Source organism: Mustela nigripes, chromosome 18 (genome assembly GCF_022355385.1).
Source record: "Mustela nigripes isolate SB6536 chromosome 18, MUSNIG.SB6536, whole genome shotgun sequence".
Classification (NCBI taxonomy): domain Eukaryota; kingdom Metazoa; phylum Chordata; class Mammalia; order Carnivora; family Mustelidae; genus Mustela; species Mustela nigripes.
Genome location: NC_081574.1, coordinates 33,867,515 through 33,887,813, shown reverse-complemented (window position 1 = coordinate 33,887,813; position 20,299 = coordinate 33,867,515). Strand labels below are relative to the sequence as shown.

Sequence of the window (20,299 nt, the reverse complement as noted above, 5' to 3'; positions counted from 1 at the left end):
CTCAGTTATCTGAATTTACCACTGTAATAATTATACCTGTTAATCTGTTTGGTTGCACCAGCAATTTTGTTAGGCTCATGTTGGCTTGGGAGAGCTAATGCATTTTAGAGAAATTCCAGAACTGTGTTTGTTCTGTAACAATTAACTGTGGTGATAGCGTAGGTAATGGGTAAAAATACCTCTTCAAATTGAATACCTCCATTAGCCAGCTCAGAACCTCCATTTAGGACACTTGTATTTTAGCTTTTAGACTTTAAAATTGTGTGATAACATTTGTAATGTTTATTCCGTATACCTCTTCACTATCCTCCAAACCCTTACCACAGTTGTAGGCTTGTGAATTCAATTTAGTGGCACCTCATGGGTGTGTCCTTTTTTCCTCTGCTTATGCACCTGAAAATAATTAAATATAAGTATGCCTCATCAGTGCTATATTTTTCCAAGTTTTTATCTAAATTCCAGGTATGTAACATACAGTGTAATATTAGTTTCAGATGTAGAATTTAGTGATTGAACACTGACATATGACACCCGGTGCTCAAGTGATAATATTTTACTAGAGAGAACTATAAGGATTCTCTGTTAATTTGTTTCTGACTGTAGGTTCAACTAATTTCAGTAAGACTAAACTACTTGGAAAGACTTAAGTTACAGTCTCCACTTGGTTCTGTTGACAGCTTGGAATAGCAAAGGAATACCTTGCTACTTATTTATTTTTTTGTTTTTTAAAGATTTTACTTATTTATTTGACAGACAGAGATCACAAGTAGGCAGAGAGGCAGGCAGAGAGGGAGGAGGAAGCAGGCTCCCTGCTGAGCAGAGAGCCCGATGCGGGGGCTCGATCCCAGGACCCTGAGATCATGACTCGAGCCGAAGGCAACGGCTTAACCCACTGAGCCACCCAGGCGCCCCCTTGCTACTTATTTTTAATGCAAATTGGCTTTATTCTCGAAGCTAGTTTTTATCTGCATTTGGATATACAAATCAAACTTTGTCACCGTGCTCCAAAGAGTGCTATTTAAATGAAATTGGGGATAAAGTTTTCTTTTTATTTATTTATTTATTTATTTATTCATTTATTTAAGTTTCTAAAAAAGAGTTATTTATTAGAGAGAGAGCACTCCCCACACATGAGGGGTCCCCAGGCAGGGGCAGAGGAGAGGGAGAATCTCAGGCAGACTCTCCACCTAGTGTAGGGGGACGGTGGGGGACTCAGTCTCATGACCCTGAGATCATGACCTGAGCCAAAATCAAGAGTTGGAGGCTTAACTGCCTGAGCCACCCATGCATCCCCAAACTGATCTTTTTAAAATGAAGACCTTAAAAATGCATATATTTGCAAACCACTCCTTTATTTCATTGTGTTAAAATACCTAAAATGAGACAGAGCTGTAATTATAGCTGCCTTCTATCTGCTCCAAATTGCTTATTGGGTACACATTTTGGTTATCATGAATGTCAGATTTCTGTATCTAAGGATATTCTTGTCTTTTTTTTTTTTTTTTTTTTTAGATTTTATTTCTTTATTTGACAGCTATAGAGAGAGCACAGGTAGGCAGAGTAGCAGCCAGAGCACAAGTAGACAGAGAAGCAGGCTCTCCGCTGAGCAGGGAGTCTGATGCGGGGCTCAGTTCTAGGACCCCAGGATCATGACTTGAGCCAAAGGCAGCTGCTTTAACTGACTGAGCTGCCCAGGCGCCCCTATATTCTTGTCTTTTGAGACATGTTGACATTTTCAATTGGAGAAAGACAACTATCATATGATCTCCCTGATATCAGGAAGTGGAGATGCAACATGGGGAATTTGGGGGGGGGGTAGGAAAAGAATAAATGAAACAACATGGGATCGGGAGGGAGACAAACCATAAGAGACTCTTAATCTCACAAAACAAACTGAGGGTTGCAGGGGGGGGGGGCGGGGGGGTAGGGAGAGGATGGTGGGGTTATGAACACTGAGGAGGGCATGTGCTATGATGAGTGCTGTGAAGTGTGTAAACCTGGCGATTCACAGACTTGTACCCCTGGGGCTAATAATACATTATATGTTTATAAAAAAAATTATTTTAAAAAATCTTAAAAAAAAAATAAAAGACATGCTGACATTTTGATCTGTGTAGTAAGGTACTTAACCAAATGAAAATGACTCAAGTTATTTTCCTGTGATGAGGTAAGGGGAAAGACTATTCAGACAAGAAAACATTTTGGTTTTGACAGAAAACTAGGTGATACAGGTTCAGTTTTTAGTGATATGCCTCATGTGGAATCATTTTTTTTTCCTCACATAATCTCATTATACATTTTAGAATACATCCTGATGATTTAATAAAATTGCTCTGGTAATGGCAAAGATGATAAATTAACTACAGTCAAAGAGTGTGTAAAATTCAAGCAAGTCATGACCATCTTGGGCTGTCTTTGTAAGCCAATTAATGCCATTTGCCTGGTGATCACCTATTTTTAATTTGCCTTATTTTAAAGGGAATTGGTAACAAAACGGAAATAAGTGTCAGGGGACAGGAAAGACTTATAATTTCTACACCAAACCAGAGAAATGAAAAGGCGACTCAGAATATATCATCTCCTGAAGCAACATCTGGTCCTACAGGTGGGTAAGGAATGAAGAGTATATAGATCCATTTTAAGAGGTCATAGTTCTGTTTTGCTATAACATGGTAGCTGCGTTCCTAAGAAACTTTTAGTTATCAAAATCAGATTATATTTAAAAAAAATTAAGTTATGAAAGCATTTATTTCAATAGGGAAGAATAGGGGCTAGGGAGTTTTATTCATAGTAAGTTATTTTTCCTACAGGAGTTTAAGTTAATAAGAAGGCTCTGTAATTAAAAGAGTATAGTTAAGAAATCTGTACACAGCTGAGTAAATGCACCATCTGGTTATCTCTCTTTGCATGAAAATGACAGCTTTACTTTTCTAGCACTATTAACACCTTCTTACCATTTCATTCTTAATCTTTAATTAGAAACTAATTGACAGATGCCCATGCTTTTTTTTTATTATTTTTAGGTGTAGTAGATGTTAGTAAGTAGGGGACTAGGGCCTAACTCTCCTATTATAATTCTGTTCTCTGATTAACAGATACCACGAATAGAAAATCAAACCGTATTATTCTTGTTTAAAAGAGAAATGCCTAGATTTAGTAAGGTTGTACCTTTGGAATGGTCAAAGTAATTTTTTTTAAGGGACTGACATACTAAGTATCTTATTTTTAACTGAGTTTCTGGTTGGTTTGTTTTATATAACAGTATTACTGCTTCCTACAGCCATCAAGAAAAGAGTTAGATTGTCAACTGGTTTGGTCATTTAGAATCTTGGTTTAGGAGAAAGGACTTTGTTTCACCTTATTCTTTTAAAAAAAAATCTGGAATCAAATCAAAGGACCAAATAATTTTCTAGAAGGAATAAAATCTTGAGAATTGAGGTAGTAGCCTTGAATCAGTACTAACTCAGGCACAATCATGACTGAGTGGCACAAAGGGGCAAATAGTTTCATAAGGGAAACTTTGAGTAAGATTCTTACCATTTTAAGAGCTAAAATAAAAGCAGTCATTGTTCAGGAAAGAATTTGGGCTAGCTTTTCTTTAGAAAAAAAAAAAGGTGAAGAGGTGCTACAAGATAGGGAGAGGTGATAGAAGGGGAGATGGGGGCATATATTGGATGGGACATGCAAAACATTATGCCTTTATCCAAATTTGAACTGGGAAGGGAAGCTGCGTTAAAGTAAGGAGAGAGTAGCAAAGTCCAGAACCAGATTTGCAACTTGTATCATTTCACAATACTGTATAAAAAAATGAAATTATGACGTTAAAGAAATGAGTAAGTGGACTTAAAAGATTTTGCATTAATTAACCATAATTGAAAACATCTGTTCCTTCTTTGAAGATTTAAAAAATTTTTTGTTCTCATCTCTCCATAGTCAGGTACATCAATTTTGTTATCTTTCTTTACACTAAACTGTTGTAATTTGTCTGGTTTAAGTGTTATACTTAGCGTAGGGGGATCTCTATTTAAATATCTACATTCTCCTATTTAGGGAGAAAGTAAACTCTCCATATTAGATTGATCTTAAATATTACACTTTTGGGGGCACCTGGGTGGCTCAGTGGGTTAAGCCTCTGCCTTCGGCTCAGGTCGTGATCCCGGGATCCTGGGATCGAGCCCCACATCGGGCTCTCTGCTCAGCAGGGAGCCTGCTTCCCCCTCTCTTTGTCTGTTGCTCTGCCTACTTGTGGTCTCTCTCTGTCAAATGAATAAATAAAATCTTTTTTAAAAAAGTGTAATTACACTTTTTAAAAAAAGATTTTATTTATTTATTTGACAGCGAGAGAGAGATCACAAGCAGGCAGAGAGGCAGACAGAGACAGAAAGGGAAGCAGGCTCCCTGCCGAGCAGAGAGCCCGATGTGGGGCTCGATCCCAGGACCCTGAGGATCATGACCCGAGCCGAAGGCAGAGACTTTAACCCACTGAGCCACCCAGGCACCCCAGAACATTTTCTTTTCGTGTAGTCTTTTTGCTGTAAGATTAAAGTTTTGCTATAAATTTATTTTTTTTAAGTGAAAGGTAAGTGGGAAGTTCTAATTCTTTATATCTGGAATAAGCGTAGTTCCTTCTTTAGGTAGGTGCTGTATTTAGGTTGTAAATTAATGAGTGCTCTAAAGCTTTGACATTGGTTTAAATTTGGTTGCCAGCTGTGGTTGATGAGCATATTTTGCCTTTTTAAATGACCATTTTGCTTCTTGTAGAAATAACTTCAGTAGTTGAAAAGTGAGAGAAAAGACTTGATCTCCCTTCAGAAACCAGTTGTATCATCATCTCAGTTGGTGTCAACTACTAGGCAGAATTCTCGAGCCTTTTCTAATAAATTTAGGGGGCGCATAGAGTGTGTGGCACTGCTAATTTCTGTGATTTGAAGAATTGTATTTGCCTTTATAATAGATTTCTAAACTATTATCCAGATATGGTCCCCTCCTCTCTCTCAGGACACAAATGCAGTACTTTTTAGTGGTTTTAATATGGTAGATTTTGTGTTCTTTCGGTAGCTTTCAGAACAATTAAAAGAAATCGTGTTGCTTTATTTTCTATAAGATAGTAGATCAAATAACCATCTCTACTTAATGGAACAGTTATGTTGTCATCCTCAAAACAAGTGAAGCTATTTTGTTTTAAGCATTTCTATTTTCATTTTCCTCTTTCCTGATAGGTACTTGAATATTGATGATTATACTAAAGTCTGGATTTCTGGGATACTCAGGTGTCTGTAGGATATCTGTTGTCTTAGTGAATGTTTCCATCAGTGTAAGCAGCAGAGTGAGGATGAAGGAAGGAGCCAACACCTTCATTTGTGACTTTTCTGCTAGAAATTAACACAGCTCAGGAACAATACATTAGTATCAGACTACCTCCTTCTTCCCCAAAACAGACATAGTTGGATCCTTCTTTGTTTTGGCTTTGAACTAAGGTGAACGAAACCATTTACACATAGACAAGAACAATGAAACCACAAAATATAAAGATAATGGGGAAGGTTTTACTGAAGTAGCTTCTGCCTGCTTTGATAAGAGCTTTCTCCCCTGGCAAGGTGTAGAAGGGTGATTATTATGTAGGAAGGACCATGCAGGTGGTCCGAGCACTGAAAAGATGGAGAACAGCTGCACCGCAGGCATCACTCCTTCTCAGGATTCCAGAATGAATCATTCCTGACTTAGCATTCTTTCCAGTTGTGGTCTTCATTCTAAGTTTTATCCTATCCAGAGTGGGGTCCATGTGAGGTTATTTTCCTTTTTCTGTTTACTTCCAAAAAATTTTACTGTTTAAAAAATACTATTAGTTTCTGTTTTACTATTTAACATGAAAAACCTTGCTAACTTGTTCCGGAAATTTTTTGATGACTCATTATTTCTAAAGCTTAACAAGCCCCTTGGCATCCAAATTAATGATTTGGTTTTGGCCACATCTTTGTGCCCTTTTCCCCTGTTGTTGTTAATAATATACAGTAGCAAAAATTCATATAGGTACACCAAACACCATTAAACATTTTACATAGAGGGTTAATTTAATTCATTTGTTAAAATGAAAAATAAATAGTACAGATTGAATTTTTAGTGACTTACAGTTGAAAGACCAAAAGTAAAACAAAACAATTACAAAACAAAGTAATGGATAAGAAAAGCAGGGAATTGGATCAAATCTTAACTAAATGAATGTCAAGTCATCCTTAAATGAGTTTTTGTTTGTTCCTTTAAATCACCTCTTAGGCTCAGTAGAGAAGAAGCAACAGAGAAGATCGATTAGAACTCGTTCTGAATCAGAGAAATCTACCGAGGTTGTGCCAAAGAAGAAGATCAAAAAGGAGCAGGTTGGCTTCCTACATGTAGAGAGTTAAAACATTGTATTTGTAAATGTTGTGGCTTATATGGTATCTTAAAAGAAAGAGAAACTTTCCCCAAACTGGGTTTCCTTTTTCTGGACTATCTTATGCTTCTGTCCTAGTGAGTTCCAGTGCCCATTTCTAATACAGCCATCCCTATGATTCTGCTTCAAGCATTTTCACAGAAAGTAGTCAGGCTTCAGGGGATGGGAAGCCAGTGATTTAAGATTCTTAAAGAATTCCTCACATTTATTTTGAAATTTCTGTTATGAACAAAATGATTTCATGTTTTCATGATTTTTAGTACCCCCCGTCCTTTAAATTTTGATTTTTTGTTTAAGCTGCTGGTATGTATTGTTTTTATTTTTTAAACAAATCAGATTAATTTAACTATGAGAGTTATATTTAAGACACAGATAATCATAGATGATCTGGTTTTTCTGTTGGTATCACAGATTTTTTGGAATGTTATTTTCCCAGTGGAATGGCACTCACCTGTGATTGAGTTATCAGAAACACCATTTAATAAGTAAAAACCAAAAAAGGAGGGACATTTGACTCAAGGGTATTAAACCAGTGTAATCAATGTAGTAATATGCATATTAAATTACCTTTTCAAAGAAAGTTTTAGAAACCATTATTCCTTGAAATTAAACTCACAATAAGAATTTTTCCTTACTTTATGAAGTGGAAGAATATCCATTTTTTATAGACCAGACAGCTGCTATTAAACAAAAAGAATTCTGAATAGTATTAGTTCCAGTAAGCTTTATATTTTTAAAACCACTTAATATGGAAGTGTGGACTTTTCTATTCAAATTATTCCCTTCACAATTTAAACTTCCAAACTTAAAAGGTGATTTTGTGGGTGCTCGATTGTATCTCCAAGCATGTAAAACAAATTTCCCAGGATCATTTAACTAAAATTTAAATAATATACTAATTTGTCATTCATTTACCATAATTAGCTTTCATACTTAGGAAATTATATTCCAAAAAATCTTTCTAAGCTCTTGCAAATCTATAGCATTCATTACCAAAATGAGGTTGTGATTTTTCCAGCTGGTTCCCAAATTCAGTCTGTGACCAGTCAGTTTAAAATTAATTAGCAGAATGAATATAAAAAGTGGGACAAATTGTTAATGCCACTATGTTATAGTTAGTAGTAGAACAATATCAGTGACTGTTTAGAAGATTTTATATTTGTATTACTAATTGTATCTTATAAAAGCGCTTCTGTTGTATGTTTTTTTTACCTGTTGTAAAAAAAATAAAAAATTTTTTAAAAAGCTTAGAACAATCCTTAAATATTTACAAAATGTGTTTCAACATGCATATCTCACCACATCTTAAAGAAACCTAAAATTCAATTCATAGCTAAAACAGGAATTCCTCCAAACAGCATCCTTTCTTTAATTCCAATGGTTCAAGCCTCAAATTACCACGTGTTTTACATATACATTGGCAGAATAACTTCTGATCTCGCTCTCCTAATGTAGGATCAAGACACTGTTCATAAGACACTCAAGAAAGTGCTTTTGCAATATCACAAACTTATTTTCTTAAGTTTGTACTAGCAGCAAAAGTATTGAGCTTCCAGCTGTATGGAGCCCTGTAGCACTCTCTACAGAGAGGGTCCTGATTCCCAGCAACTTAGCTGTGAGTGCAGGCGCGGAAGGGTCTTAAAGTGGCGTGAGTTACATTAACCTGAGTATCATAGTAAGTAAAAATTTATCCTAACGTCTTTGGGGTGGGAGGGGTTTATAGCAGCATCGGGGCTGGTTGCAGAAACAACCCCTCTCCTGCCTCCCAGACACTGAGGAAAGGATTCCTGTTTTCTTCATATACCAAGGGAATGGTGGGAAAAGTCTTTGCTAGAGAGCATGTGGCTGTATGTTGTCACTTGGAATTCAGCATAGGCAACTAGGATTTAAACCCTCCCTGACCTTGAAACAGAGAAACTTTACCCAGAAGATGGGACGGAGTACAGATTTCAGATACATTAATCATTCATCATTACTTAGATTGATGGAAGTATTGTTTTTTTCCCTCTGTTAATTAAAAGTGAAAAAATTCCTCGTTAATGGTATATTTTTCTATCCAAACAGGTCGAAACGGTTCCTCAGGCTACAGTGAAGACTGGATTACAGAAAGGTGAGTTATTATAATGTTGCCTTGCATTTCCTTGATTAAAACCAATTTTTAAGAATTACTTATTTGTACTTCATGTATTTTTGTTTGTCTCTGTAAATCACTGTTGTTGCTCTTCAGTCAAAAATTTGTGTGAAATTGAAGTATTTCCTGGTGTGTGTGTATGTGTGTGTGTGTGTGTTTTAGAGTTGATCTTACTCTGTACCTCCATGTGTAAAGTCTTACTTGTTTTGGTAAATTGGAGAACACCATGTAGACTTGATACTGTTTCTAACTTTTCTCCATAAGATTCTGGGGTTTCACTGGTTTATAAACTAGGGATGTGACGAATCCATTTTTTTTGGTATTCGACTGAATACCGAATAGTAGCTATTAATGTTTGTCAAACATGGACTATGACAAATCAGACAAGACAACCCGATTGAAAAAAATCTTGCCACGTTTATTTTGACAGTGCTGTAAAATCTTTTTTTTTTAATTAAAATGATTTGTAGCATATTTATGGCCATTATTAGATGACCTTATGCAAATCTTATTTGAGATATGCACAAAGTTTAAGAAACCTTAAACTTATATCCGTATTTTCTGTGTGCAATTTGACTACAGTACAAACTCCATAGCATGATTCGTGCGTTTTTGGTGAGATCATTCAAACTGTATTTGATACCTGTAGTTTACTCTGGGCAAATTGCATTATTTTAAAAAAAAAAAAAAAACACCAGCCTCTCTGCATTCTCGGGGAGAAGTCTGCAGCGATGGTCTCCGTGGAGATCCTCAGCAGAACTGAACAGCCTCTCGGAGGGAACACTGCTTGGCGGAGCTCCAAGAAAAGACATCGCGATCGCTGCGAGATTAGGAGGCCTGATTGCGTTGTGTTTCCACCATTCCACAGGGTCGGCGGACCGGGGAGTGCAGGGCTCTGTCAGATTCAGTGACAGCTCCGTCTCCGCAGCGATTGAGGAAACTGTGGACTGAGATTCCTGTACAATTTCATCCCAGAAACTCCAGACTTGGAGTCTCCATGCAAGATTTCTTTGTCGGCGGCTCGATAAACAGTTTCTTTGTTTTCAATTTTGATTTCGCCAATCATCATTATTGGCCTTTTCCTGCCTGGTTTCTTCTTCAAGACTCTGAACAATTGCTTTAACATTCAGATGATTTTTTTTTTTTTGGTCTGAGCTGGATGGGTACAGCTTAAATCATGGGTCCAGCCTAAAAACCACCGTTTAACTTACACTGATCAATTTCAACATGGACTGTTTTTGTTTTTTTGTTTTTTGTTTTTAAATAAAGCATCATTAATGCACATCTGCAGGGTTTTGCCAAACAGCCCAAACTGTATACATTACAATCATTAAAGGCTCTTATTTTTTTTAATATTAGTGCCGTTATCATGGAGAACAGCATGGCAGCTGTCTTTGGCAGTCTGTCATTTTTCTAGCATTTTCAGAAACTCATCGGAAATGGCGGTACCTGTGTTTTCCCTTCGAAAGCCTCTCAGTACAGCACTCCTGTTCCTCTGTTAAAACTCCTTGTTAATCCAGTGATCTTTTAGACCAAGGAAATACTTTGTGGTGGTGTTCTGGGTCCACACACCAGCAATGAAGGAGATAGATTTGTGTACTTGTGTTTTTTAATCAGCGTTAACATGGGCAGGCACCCTCATTTATAGATGTAAGGAAACATTCAGTGAAAAAACTTGTAGAATGGGATGTGATAACAAGGTTCCAGTAATCTGAGCAGTCTAAAGAGGCCCACATCCTCCACCACAGAACATGGCTATATTCCAAGTGCTACTCTCACTCAGCCTGTTGCGGATCTTCATGGCCTCAGGAGACTTGTTTCTCCATGGTCTCTTCTGGACTGCACACTTCCACCATAGCTTGCTGGGCTGATCTAGATGTCTGTTTGTTGTATGGAAATTTTGGGGGAAAAAAAAATCCAAAACACAAACTGTGGGTTAAAATATTAACCGTCTCCTTGGTTCCCTGGTATTCACCGTGCCTGATCTGCACATTTCATCGTGGCTGTTTCTGTATAGCCTATACTGCATTAGCCCAAGAGATTGTTGCTTTGTAACTTTTTGCACTATTGTTTTGGCTGGATTTGTATTACACACAGTTTTAAAAAAATTCCACACTATTCTCTGCCTTTTTTTTTTTTTTTCTTCATATTTATTCCTTCCCGCACAAATTCCACATAGAGGCCTCTCATCCAGCTCTTCGTGATTTGGCTGCACTTGAACATTGATTGTCCATTACAACCCTCAGCAATGTGCCTCCTAGATGGCATGACATATGTAGATGTGCTGCAGCACTTGTTAATGGTCACAATAAATGCCACTTCACCAAGGAAGTCTCAGATGAACAATTATGAACATCCAAAATTTATTCGGGGGGCAATAATCAACTGAATTGCAAAATTCGGGGGAAAATGGCACTATCCGTGTACGAATCGAATACAAATCAAAGATTTGTCACATCCCTAATAAAAACAAGATGGAGATGTCTCTGCGACCATATTTGTAAGCTACACAGTGTGTTGGGTTTTATGTCTTCCCCCTCCAAATTGAATGGTTCCTTGGATTGCTCCAAATCAATCGGCTGTCCTGTAGCTTTGAAAGAATTGGTTTTTAGCTTGGAACTTAGGCTCTGTTGACTGAAAATAGCTTTAGAGCAGGAGCACTGAATTAAATGTTTTAATAGAGCGGTTGTAAATTAAATCACTCACTATCAGGAAGGTCAGAAGCTTCTGAAGTTTTGACTCGTGACTTCAGCGTTCCAAAGAGAGCTGTGCTTTTTCCACACTACAGATGAGTTTGGGGAAAGAAATAATCTCCCACAAACAAAAATGAAAACAACAAACCTTAAGCACTATTTTAGGATTAATTTCGGTATGTTGTATTAAGGTGCCAGCGAGATTTCAGATTCCTGTAAACCTCTAAAGAAAAGGAGTCGCGCCTCAACTGATGTAGAAATGACTAGCTCAGCGTACAGAGACACCTCTGACTCCGATTCCAGAGGACTGAGTGACCTGCAGGTAAGTATTTTCAAGGCTTGGGGCACCTTGCTCTCTTTTGCTTTGCAAGATGTACAAAATGCTTTGCCTGACTTATTTGGGGAGACTGTGGAATTTTTAAATACTCAGTGAATGAATCAGTTTGGTTATCTTGTAATTTACAAGTGTCTTAATTTTGCTGATCTCTTATGTAACAAACATAGTTTCTGTGTTTTTAAATTTCAACTACTGTTTCTCTCAAAACATTAGGCAAATGGTATCCAGGGGTTTTAGAAAGAAAGGGAAAATAAAGAGGTGTGTCAAGGTTTATTTGAGCAAATCTTGGTAGGATTTTCATAGCACCTCACTTGAAGGAAATTTTTCTTTCATTTTTCTTACAAAGTGTTATGTTTTCCATGTAGGTAGGCTTTGGAAAGCAAGTAGATAGCCCTTCCGCTACTGCAGATGCAGATGTTTCTGATGTGCAGTCCGTGGATTCAAGTTTGTCAAGAAGAGGCGTTGGAGTCAGTAGGAAGGACACTGTGTGTCAGGTAGGCCAGCGACGGATAGCTTGAAATAATTGCTGTTAACAGTCCGCCAGTAATATACTTATCCTTCAGCTGGAGAAAGTAATATCTTTCTACATTATATTACTTTAAAGCTATAGGTAAAAGCCATGTCTGGCTCTTTTCTGCCCACACAAGTGCCGGTCTTCATTGTGATACTCAGTTATCAATTAGAGGTACATGGGGGATATCTGGCTGACTCAGTCGGTAGCACATGGAACTCTTGATCCTTGGGTTTGTGAGTTCGAGCCCCATGTTGGGCCTAGAGCTTACTTACCAAAAAAGTAAATGGCAGATGATTTATTTTAAAAAACATTTTCCTAAATTTAAGTTGGTATTACCTCTTGTGATGTATATTTACCCTTTTTGAAAAACACTGCTTTGCACTGTGAAGAAAGGTTCAAGTAGTGCAGATTCCAAAGAAGGAATCATGAAAGAAGTATGCCTTTTAAACTTTATACCATATTGGGTCTGGAAATAGTTATCTAATTCAATGGTTCTTTTTTTTTTTTTTAAATGTATTAAATATAGGAGTCTCCCTATATTTTTATTATTTTGTCATGATGAGCAGTGGATGGTGTATGGGATTGTTGAATCACTCTATTATACACCTGAAACCAATGTAGGACTGTGTTAACTAAGTGGAATTAAAATTAAAACTTTAAAAAAAAATTAAAAATTAACTTTAACGGTTCTTAAAGTGAGGACCAAGGACGAGCAGCATCAGCATTGTCAGAATACTTGATAGAAATGCAAATTCTTGGGCCCCACCCTAGATCTGCTGAATCAGAAACTGGGAGAGGGACCCAGTAGTCTGAGTCTTAACAGACCCCACAAGTGATTCTGATGGCTGCTAAAGTTTGAGAACTACTGCTTTTTGCCATATTGCAGATCTGTGAAAACTCTGGTGACTCTCTGATCCCCTGTGAGGGAGAGTGCTGCAAACACTTTCACCTGGAGTGCCTGGGATTGGCATCACTCCCTGATGGAAAGTTTATCTGTGTGGAATGTAAAACCGGTAAGTTTACTTAGTTTGATCAATACGAAAAGACAGGTAGGAAGGAATGCGCCATGCCAGCATCCCCCATGACATCTAGTTCTTTTACCACTGTTACGTAGCTCTCATCCCCCACTCCCATAGATATTTCAGCAAATTAAGACCATTCAGAGATTGGGATTCCTAAAATCCAAAGAGTGGTTAGCAGTATTACTTTCAAATTCCCTCTTACCTGTGCTTTTATCGTGAAATCTATCAAATCATTGAGATGGATTTGTATCAAAACAACTATGCAAAATATGTAGATTGAATTATTTTTTAGATGGGTTTGTGAGTTTTGTGTTAAATAGATTGGGTTAAAGTCCCTTGACTTTAATATTAAAGACTGGAATAAGCATCAATCACAATCTATAACCAGGGTTCCTATATTTTTATTGGAAAGGTGGAACTACTGGAAGTTGTTTTTTGGATACTGGGGGTTTTGGATTCACCATTTTTTCTTACTCCTACCTCATACAGACTACTGCTGATCAAAATAATTTGTGGAGAAAGTTTAACACTTTACCCAAAGTCAAAAGGCAACATATAATGAAACTGAGATTTAAGCCCGGGAAGTAGCTTAACCCCAGATTCTTTACACTTTATTATTGCCTTCTACTGACTTGACTAAGTAGGGTGAAGGTTGTATTTCCTATGTCATATATCCTAACACAGATACTTACATACATACACATGGAAAAATTAAGCTATAAAAGCTGTTTTGAACCTGTAACTTGTATTTTCCCCTATATAAAATATTATTTATTACATTTAGACTCTGCAGTAAAATTTTTGAACAGTTTGCCACTGGCAGCCTCAGGGTCAGATTAGCTGCACATTCTTTTATTCGTCTCTCAAAATGTGTTTTCAGTGTGTGAACAAGAATCAGGCACATATTCCTGGTTCCCCACATTCTCTATCATCTTTTTCTAAAATCCTATCACTCCAGTCACTTAGGTAATCTGCCTGGCCCCTTTAAGCACTTAAGTTGCAATCTCTGTTATAAACTACTGATAGGAAGGACCATATTTTGTGGTATTAGAATACTCTGAGGGCTTCTCTCCTAACTCTAGAACTCAGCAGAGCAGAATTGTGCCAACAAACTCGAGATATAATCTACTTTGGCCCACATCTATTAGAAAATTTAAAAGAGAAATTTTCTTTAAAAACGATACATAGAGCAAAGTTGGAAGACTTACTTCCTGATTTAAAAATTTGCTACAAAGCAAAAATAATGATAATAATAATTTTTTTTAGCTTGAAAAATAAAAATTTACTACAATGCTACAGTAATTAAAACAATGTGGTATTGGCATGAAGGCGGAATTATAAACCAGTGGAATAGAATAAGGAGCCCAGAAATAAACATTCACACATTTGGTCAAATGATTTTTTGACAAGGATGCAAAGACTATTCAATGGGAAAGGACAGTCTTTTCAACAAATGGTGCTGGGAAAACTGGATATCTACATGCAAAAGAATGAAGTTGAAACTTTACCTAACAACAGTGTATAAAAACTAATTCAAATGGATCAAAGACCAAAACATATGAGCTAAAACTATAAAAATCTTAGAAGAAAACATAGGGGGAAAACTTCATAACATTGGTTTTGACATTGATTTTCTAGATACAACACCAAAGGCATGGGCGACAAAAGAAAAAATAAACAAATTGAGCTTTATCAAAATTAAAAACTTTGAACACCATGAACAAACTGAAAAAGCAACCCATAAAATGGGAGAAAGTATTGACAAATTCCATGTCTGAAAAGGGATTAATGTCCGGAATGTGTAAGGAACTAACAATTCAGCAACAAAAACCCAAACAACCCAATTGGACAAAGGAATTGGATAGGCATTCCTTCAAGGAAGATCTACAAATTGGTCAATAAACACATGAAAAAATGTTCAACACCATTAGTAATCAGGGAGATAAAAATTAAAATCACCTGAGATGCCACTGCAATGGCTATTATTTAAAAAAGAAGAAGAAGAAGAAGTAGTAGTGTTGGTCAGGATATGGAGAAATTGGAATTTTTGTATGCTGTCAGCAGGAAAGTAACATGGTACAGCCTCTGTGGAAAAGAGTTTGGCAGTTCCTCAAAAAATTAAAACATAGATTTACGGTATGATTCAACAATTCCCCTTCTGGGTGTATACCCAAAAGAACAGAAAGTAGAGACTCAAACAGATATTTGTACACCCATATTCACTGCAGCATTATTCATAATAGCCAAATGGTGGAAATGATCCAAGTGTCCACTGATGAGTGAATGGATAGATAAAATGTGGTATGTACATGCCGTAGGATGTTTTTTTAAAATGAAATTCTAATACATTCTATAACATGGATGAGCCTCGAGGAGATGACTGTACATAAAATAAGATAGTCACAAAGGACAAATATTATTTGATTGCACTTCTATGAGTTACCTAGAGTAGTAAAATTTATAGAGACAGAAAGTAGAGCAGTTTTTACCAAGGTGCTGTTTTTGTTATTGTTTTGTTTTGTTTGTTTGGAGTGGTTTTTTTGTTTGTTTGTTTGTTTGTTTAGTTTTTACCAGAGAGTAATGGGGAGTTATTGTTTAAATGGGTATAGAAATTCAGGATGGAATGATGAAAAAATCCTGGAGAGAGATAGTGGTGACGGTTGCAAAATAGTGAGTATTTAATTCATGGAACTGTACATTCAGAAATGGTTAAAATGTTAAATTCTATATTGTACATTTTAAACAACAATTTGAAAGACAATTTTTTAATTTTTAAAAAATTGCTTTTGGGGATGCTTGGGTGGCTCAGTCAGTTGAGCATCCCACTCTTGATTTTGGCTCAGGTCATGATCTCAGTGTTGTGGGATTGAGCCCCACGTAGGGCTTCATACTCAGCTCAAAGTCTGCTTGAGATTCTTTCACTTTCCTTCCTTCCTGCCCTTCCCCCTACACGCTCTCTCTCTCATACACACACACACACACACACACACACACACACTTTCTCTGAAATAAATAAGTAAATAAATAAATAATCTTTTAAAGATTGCTTTCGATTTATTTATTATTACATGAAAATGAAAATTACTTTGATACTAATTTGTTATCTTTCTAACAGATTAGGAGTAAAAGTTTCAAACTATCGTTTACGATCATTTAGAAAGTTTTCTTTTATTTATCAAAAGACAGATACTTTGCGTGTAGAAAATATAAATACATGCCTAGTAAGTTCTTATACTATCACTCTTTTTAAAAAACAAAATTATTTATTTATTTATTTGACAGACAGAGATCACAAGTAGGCAGAGAGGCAGGCAGAGAGAGAAGAAGGGAAGCAGGCTCCCTGCTGGACAGAGAGCCCGATGCGGGACTGGATCTCAGGACCCTGAGATCATAACCTGAGCCGAAGGCAGCGGCTTAACCCACTGAGCCACCCAAGCGCCCTATTAATCTTTTTCAAAAAAACAACTGTTGGATTTTTTAATCCTTCCCAGTGTATATTAATTTCACTTCATTCATGAAGAGTGCCTTTACTGGATATAAAATGGTGGCTTAGTAACAGTTTTCTTTCAGCCCTTTAGAGATAATGTCTCATTGTTTTCTGACTTCCATTTTTCCCTTGCTGTCAGCTCTCAGTCTTACTGTTGCTTCTTAGAAGGTCATTCATTGTCTTTTCTGTGGGTATTATTAGTATTTGTTTTAATAAATAAATTTTATTTTTCTTTGTTCTCTTTGTTCTTGATTTACTACAGTTTGAATAAGATGTACAGTTGTGATTTTGTTTTACATTAGGATTATGAGTTTTCGTTTTATGTCTGTTTTAGGAAATTGTAAGTGACTAATGGAATCTGTCTTGTCTTTGGTAATTTCTTTTACTTATTCTTGGTTGGGAAGACCTTCCCACTCTCACCTCCCATATGTTGAAAAATTCTGTTCTGGGTTTTCTATGGATTAATTTTATTATCGAGTGAGAAGTGAAGATCTAAATTTTTTTTTAGTGCCTTATCTCCAGATTGATCAATTATTCTAGCAAATCAATTATTCTAGCCAAATTTATTAAATAACCCTTGAAGCATTCCATGCTCATGGATTGGAAGAAAAAACATTGTTAAAATTTCTGTACCACCGAAAACAATCTACACATTTAATGCAATGCCTGTCAAAATACCACCAGAATTTTTCACAGTGCTGGAACAAGCAGTCCTAAAAATTTGTATGGAACCACAAAAGACCCAAATAGCCAAAGCAATTCTGAAAGCCTCACAATTCTGGACTTCAAGCTATATTACAAAGCTGTGGTCATCAGAACAGTATGGTACTGGCACAAAAAACAGACACATAGATCAGTGGAACAGAACAGAGAGCCCAGACATGGACCCACAAACTGTATGGTCAACTAATCTTCAACAAAGCAGTTAAGAGTATACAATAGAAAAAAGACAGTCTCTTCAACAAATGGTGTTGGGCAGACCGGACAGCCACATGCAAAAGAATGAAACTGGACCGCTTCATACATCATACACAAAAATACATTCAAAATAGATGAAAGACTTAAGTGTGAGACAGGAAACCATAAAAATCCTAAAGGAAAACACAGGTAGAAACCTCTTTGAACACAGCCTTAGAGACTTCTTATTGGACATGTTGCCATAGGCAAGGGAAACAAAAGCAAAAATGAGCTTTTGGGACTTTATCAAGATAAAGATCTTTTGCACAGTAAAGGAAACAATGAACAAAACTAAAAAGCAGCCTATTAAATAGGAGAAGATATTTTCAAATGATATAGCTGATAGAATGTTAGTATCCAAAATCTATAAAGAACTTATCAAACTCACACCCAAAACAAATAATCCGTTTAATAAATGGGTAGAAGACATGAATAGACACTTTTCCAACGAATACATCCAGATGGCGAACAGACACATGAAAGGATGTTCAACATCACTCATCATCAGGGAAATACAAATCAAAACCACTATGAGATACCACCTGGCTGAAATTAATAACACAAGACACAACAGATGTTGTCAAGGATGCAGAGAAAGGGTAACCCTCTTGTTAGGATGCAAACTGGTGCAGCCACTCTGGAGATCAGTTTGGAGGTTCCTAACAAAGTTAAAACTAGAACCACCCTATGATCCAGCAATTGTACTACTAGGTATTTACCAAAGGATACAAAAATACGGATTGGAAGGGATACGTGTACCCGATGTGTATAGCAGCATTTTCAACAATAGCCCAACTATGGAGAGAGCCCAAATGTCTATCAACTGATGAATGGATAAAGAACGTGTGTGTGTGTGTGTGTGTGTGTGTGTGTGTGTGTGTGTGTGTGTAATGGAATATTATTCAGCCATCAAAAAGAATGAAATCTGGCCATTTGCAATGATGTGGATGGAGGTAGAGTGCATTATGGTACGTGAAGTAAGTCAGAGAAAGACAAATACCATATGCTGTCACTCGTGAGGAATTTAAGTAAGAAAACAGATAAACATGGGAAGAGGGAAAACTAAAAAGAGAGAGGGAAACAAGCCATAAATGACTCTTAACTATAGAAAATAAACTGCTGGGTGATGGAGAGAGGGGGTGGGGAATAGGCTAGATGGGTGATGGGTATTAAAGAGGGCACTTTTTTTAATGAGCACTGGGTGTTGCATGTAAGTGATGAGTCACTGAATTCTCCAGAAACCAGCGTTGCACTGTAAATTAACTAAAATTAAAATTAAAAATGAATTAAAATAAATAAGCTTTTAATTTAATGACTTATTTTTCAATACCTTTTTTGTATGTGAAATTCTTACACATAATACTACTGTCTTTTGGGGGAGTAGCTCTTTGATGTCATTTTCCGCTTCTATTTAAAAAGAATATGCTTTATTTAATCTGTGTTTTCTCAACCAATTTTTCAGGACAGCACCCTTGTTTTTCATGTAAAGTGTCTGGTACAGATGTGAAGCGTTGTTCTGTTGGCGCTTGTGGGAAATTTTATCATGAAGCCTGTGTCCGCAAATTCCCCACTGCCATCTTTGAATCAAAAGGATTCCGCTGTCCTCAGCACTGTTGCTCTGCCTGTTCCATGGAGAAAGATATCTACAAAGCAAGTAAAGGTAAAACAGAGTTAAAAAGGGGGACTAAGGTTTTTTTCTTTTTAAGTGCAGTAGCTAATAATAAGCATATCATTTTGAAGAGTATTAGGTAATTATCCATCTCTGCATCTGTAGATACAACCGCTCAGCCACAATAGCAACGGTAAGTAGAGATTAGGTTCTAATTCAGATCATGAGAAGAAAATTCCATACATTCAAAGTTACCCTTGAAACTTTCTTTCACAGGTGGTTTTGAGACCGTCATCTCTCCAGCACTGGAGCAAACAAGTTTTTCTTTGAGTGATCTCTCAATGGGTCCTGCATTTAGGGTCCTGCATAGGAATAATAGAGCCACATGTATGGAGAAAAATATTATCTTACCATAACAGCATCACATGGAACCCAAAAGAGCCCAAATCCAAAAAGCTCATTTATAGCCAGCTGATTCCTAATTATGTAGATTTTGTTTTTTCTGGTTTGTCTTTAAACAGGTCGCATGATGCGATGTTTGAGATGTCCAGTAGCCTATCACTCTGGAGATGCTTGCATTGCTGCCGGCAGCATATTTGTATCCTCCTACATGCTCATCTGTAGTAATCATTCCAAACGGAGCAGCAGTTCTTCCTCTGCCATAAATGTAGGCTTTTGTTTCGTTTGTGCGAGAGGTGAGTGTCAGTCCTTTCCCTTTCTTTCTTTGAGTTCATTGGCATATTTCTCCATCAAACTAGAGTTTCAGTAATATCCCTGAGAGAGTAACACTTTTCAGTAGTCCCTTTGTAACATTAAACTTTCAAATTGTTAGAACATTAATTCTTCTCTAATGTCTGCATTTTTTGAATAATTTAGAATTACAGATAAGTTCTTAGTGTTTCTGTATGGAGCATCAAAAGATTAATCTATTCCCTTCTGTAAACAATTCTATTCAAAGTAGACTCTTCCCATGTCATATTCTTTAATCCAGAGTTTTTGCCTGATTGAGATTTCACTTGGAAGGCAAGAGGAGCACATTTATTTTTTAATTGTTTATGTTGTATTTTATCATATTTTGGTCTGGCATTGAAGAAGGCCTGATGGGATACAGCCAAGACA

General features: G+C 36.7%; 1 protein-coding gene across 2 annotated transcripts in view; it reads left to right on the top strand.

The window, feature by feature from the left end:
* NSD3 (nuclear receptor binding SET domain protein 3) overlaps positions 1-20,299 on the top strand; it is a 117,921-nt gene that overhangs the window by 68,773 nt on the left and 28,849 nt on the right. The window contains exons 7-14 of one of the 2 annotated variants that reach the window (XM_059384431.1): positions 2,479-2,605; positions 6,274-6,374; positions 8,495-8,540; positions 11,446-11,576; positions 11,957-12,085; positions 12,992-13,118; positions 19,034-19,231; positions 19,702-19,875. In XM_059384431.1, coding sequence (XP_059240414.1) covers positions 2,479-2,605; positions 6,274-6,374; positions 8,495-8,540; positions 11,446-11,576; positions 11,957-12,085; positions 12,992-13,118; positions 19,034-19,231; positions 19,702-19,875 — 1,033 coding nt within the window. Of the gene's footprint in view, positions 1-2,478; positions 2,606-6,273; positions 6,375-8,494; positions 8,541-9,429; positions 9,915-11,445; positions 11,577-11,956; positions 12,086-12,991; positions 13,119-19,033; positions 19,232-19,701; positions 19,876-20,299 lie in introns of those variants that run through there. The other variant, XM_059384432.1, reaches the window with a different exon arrangement.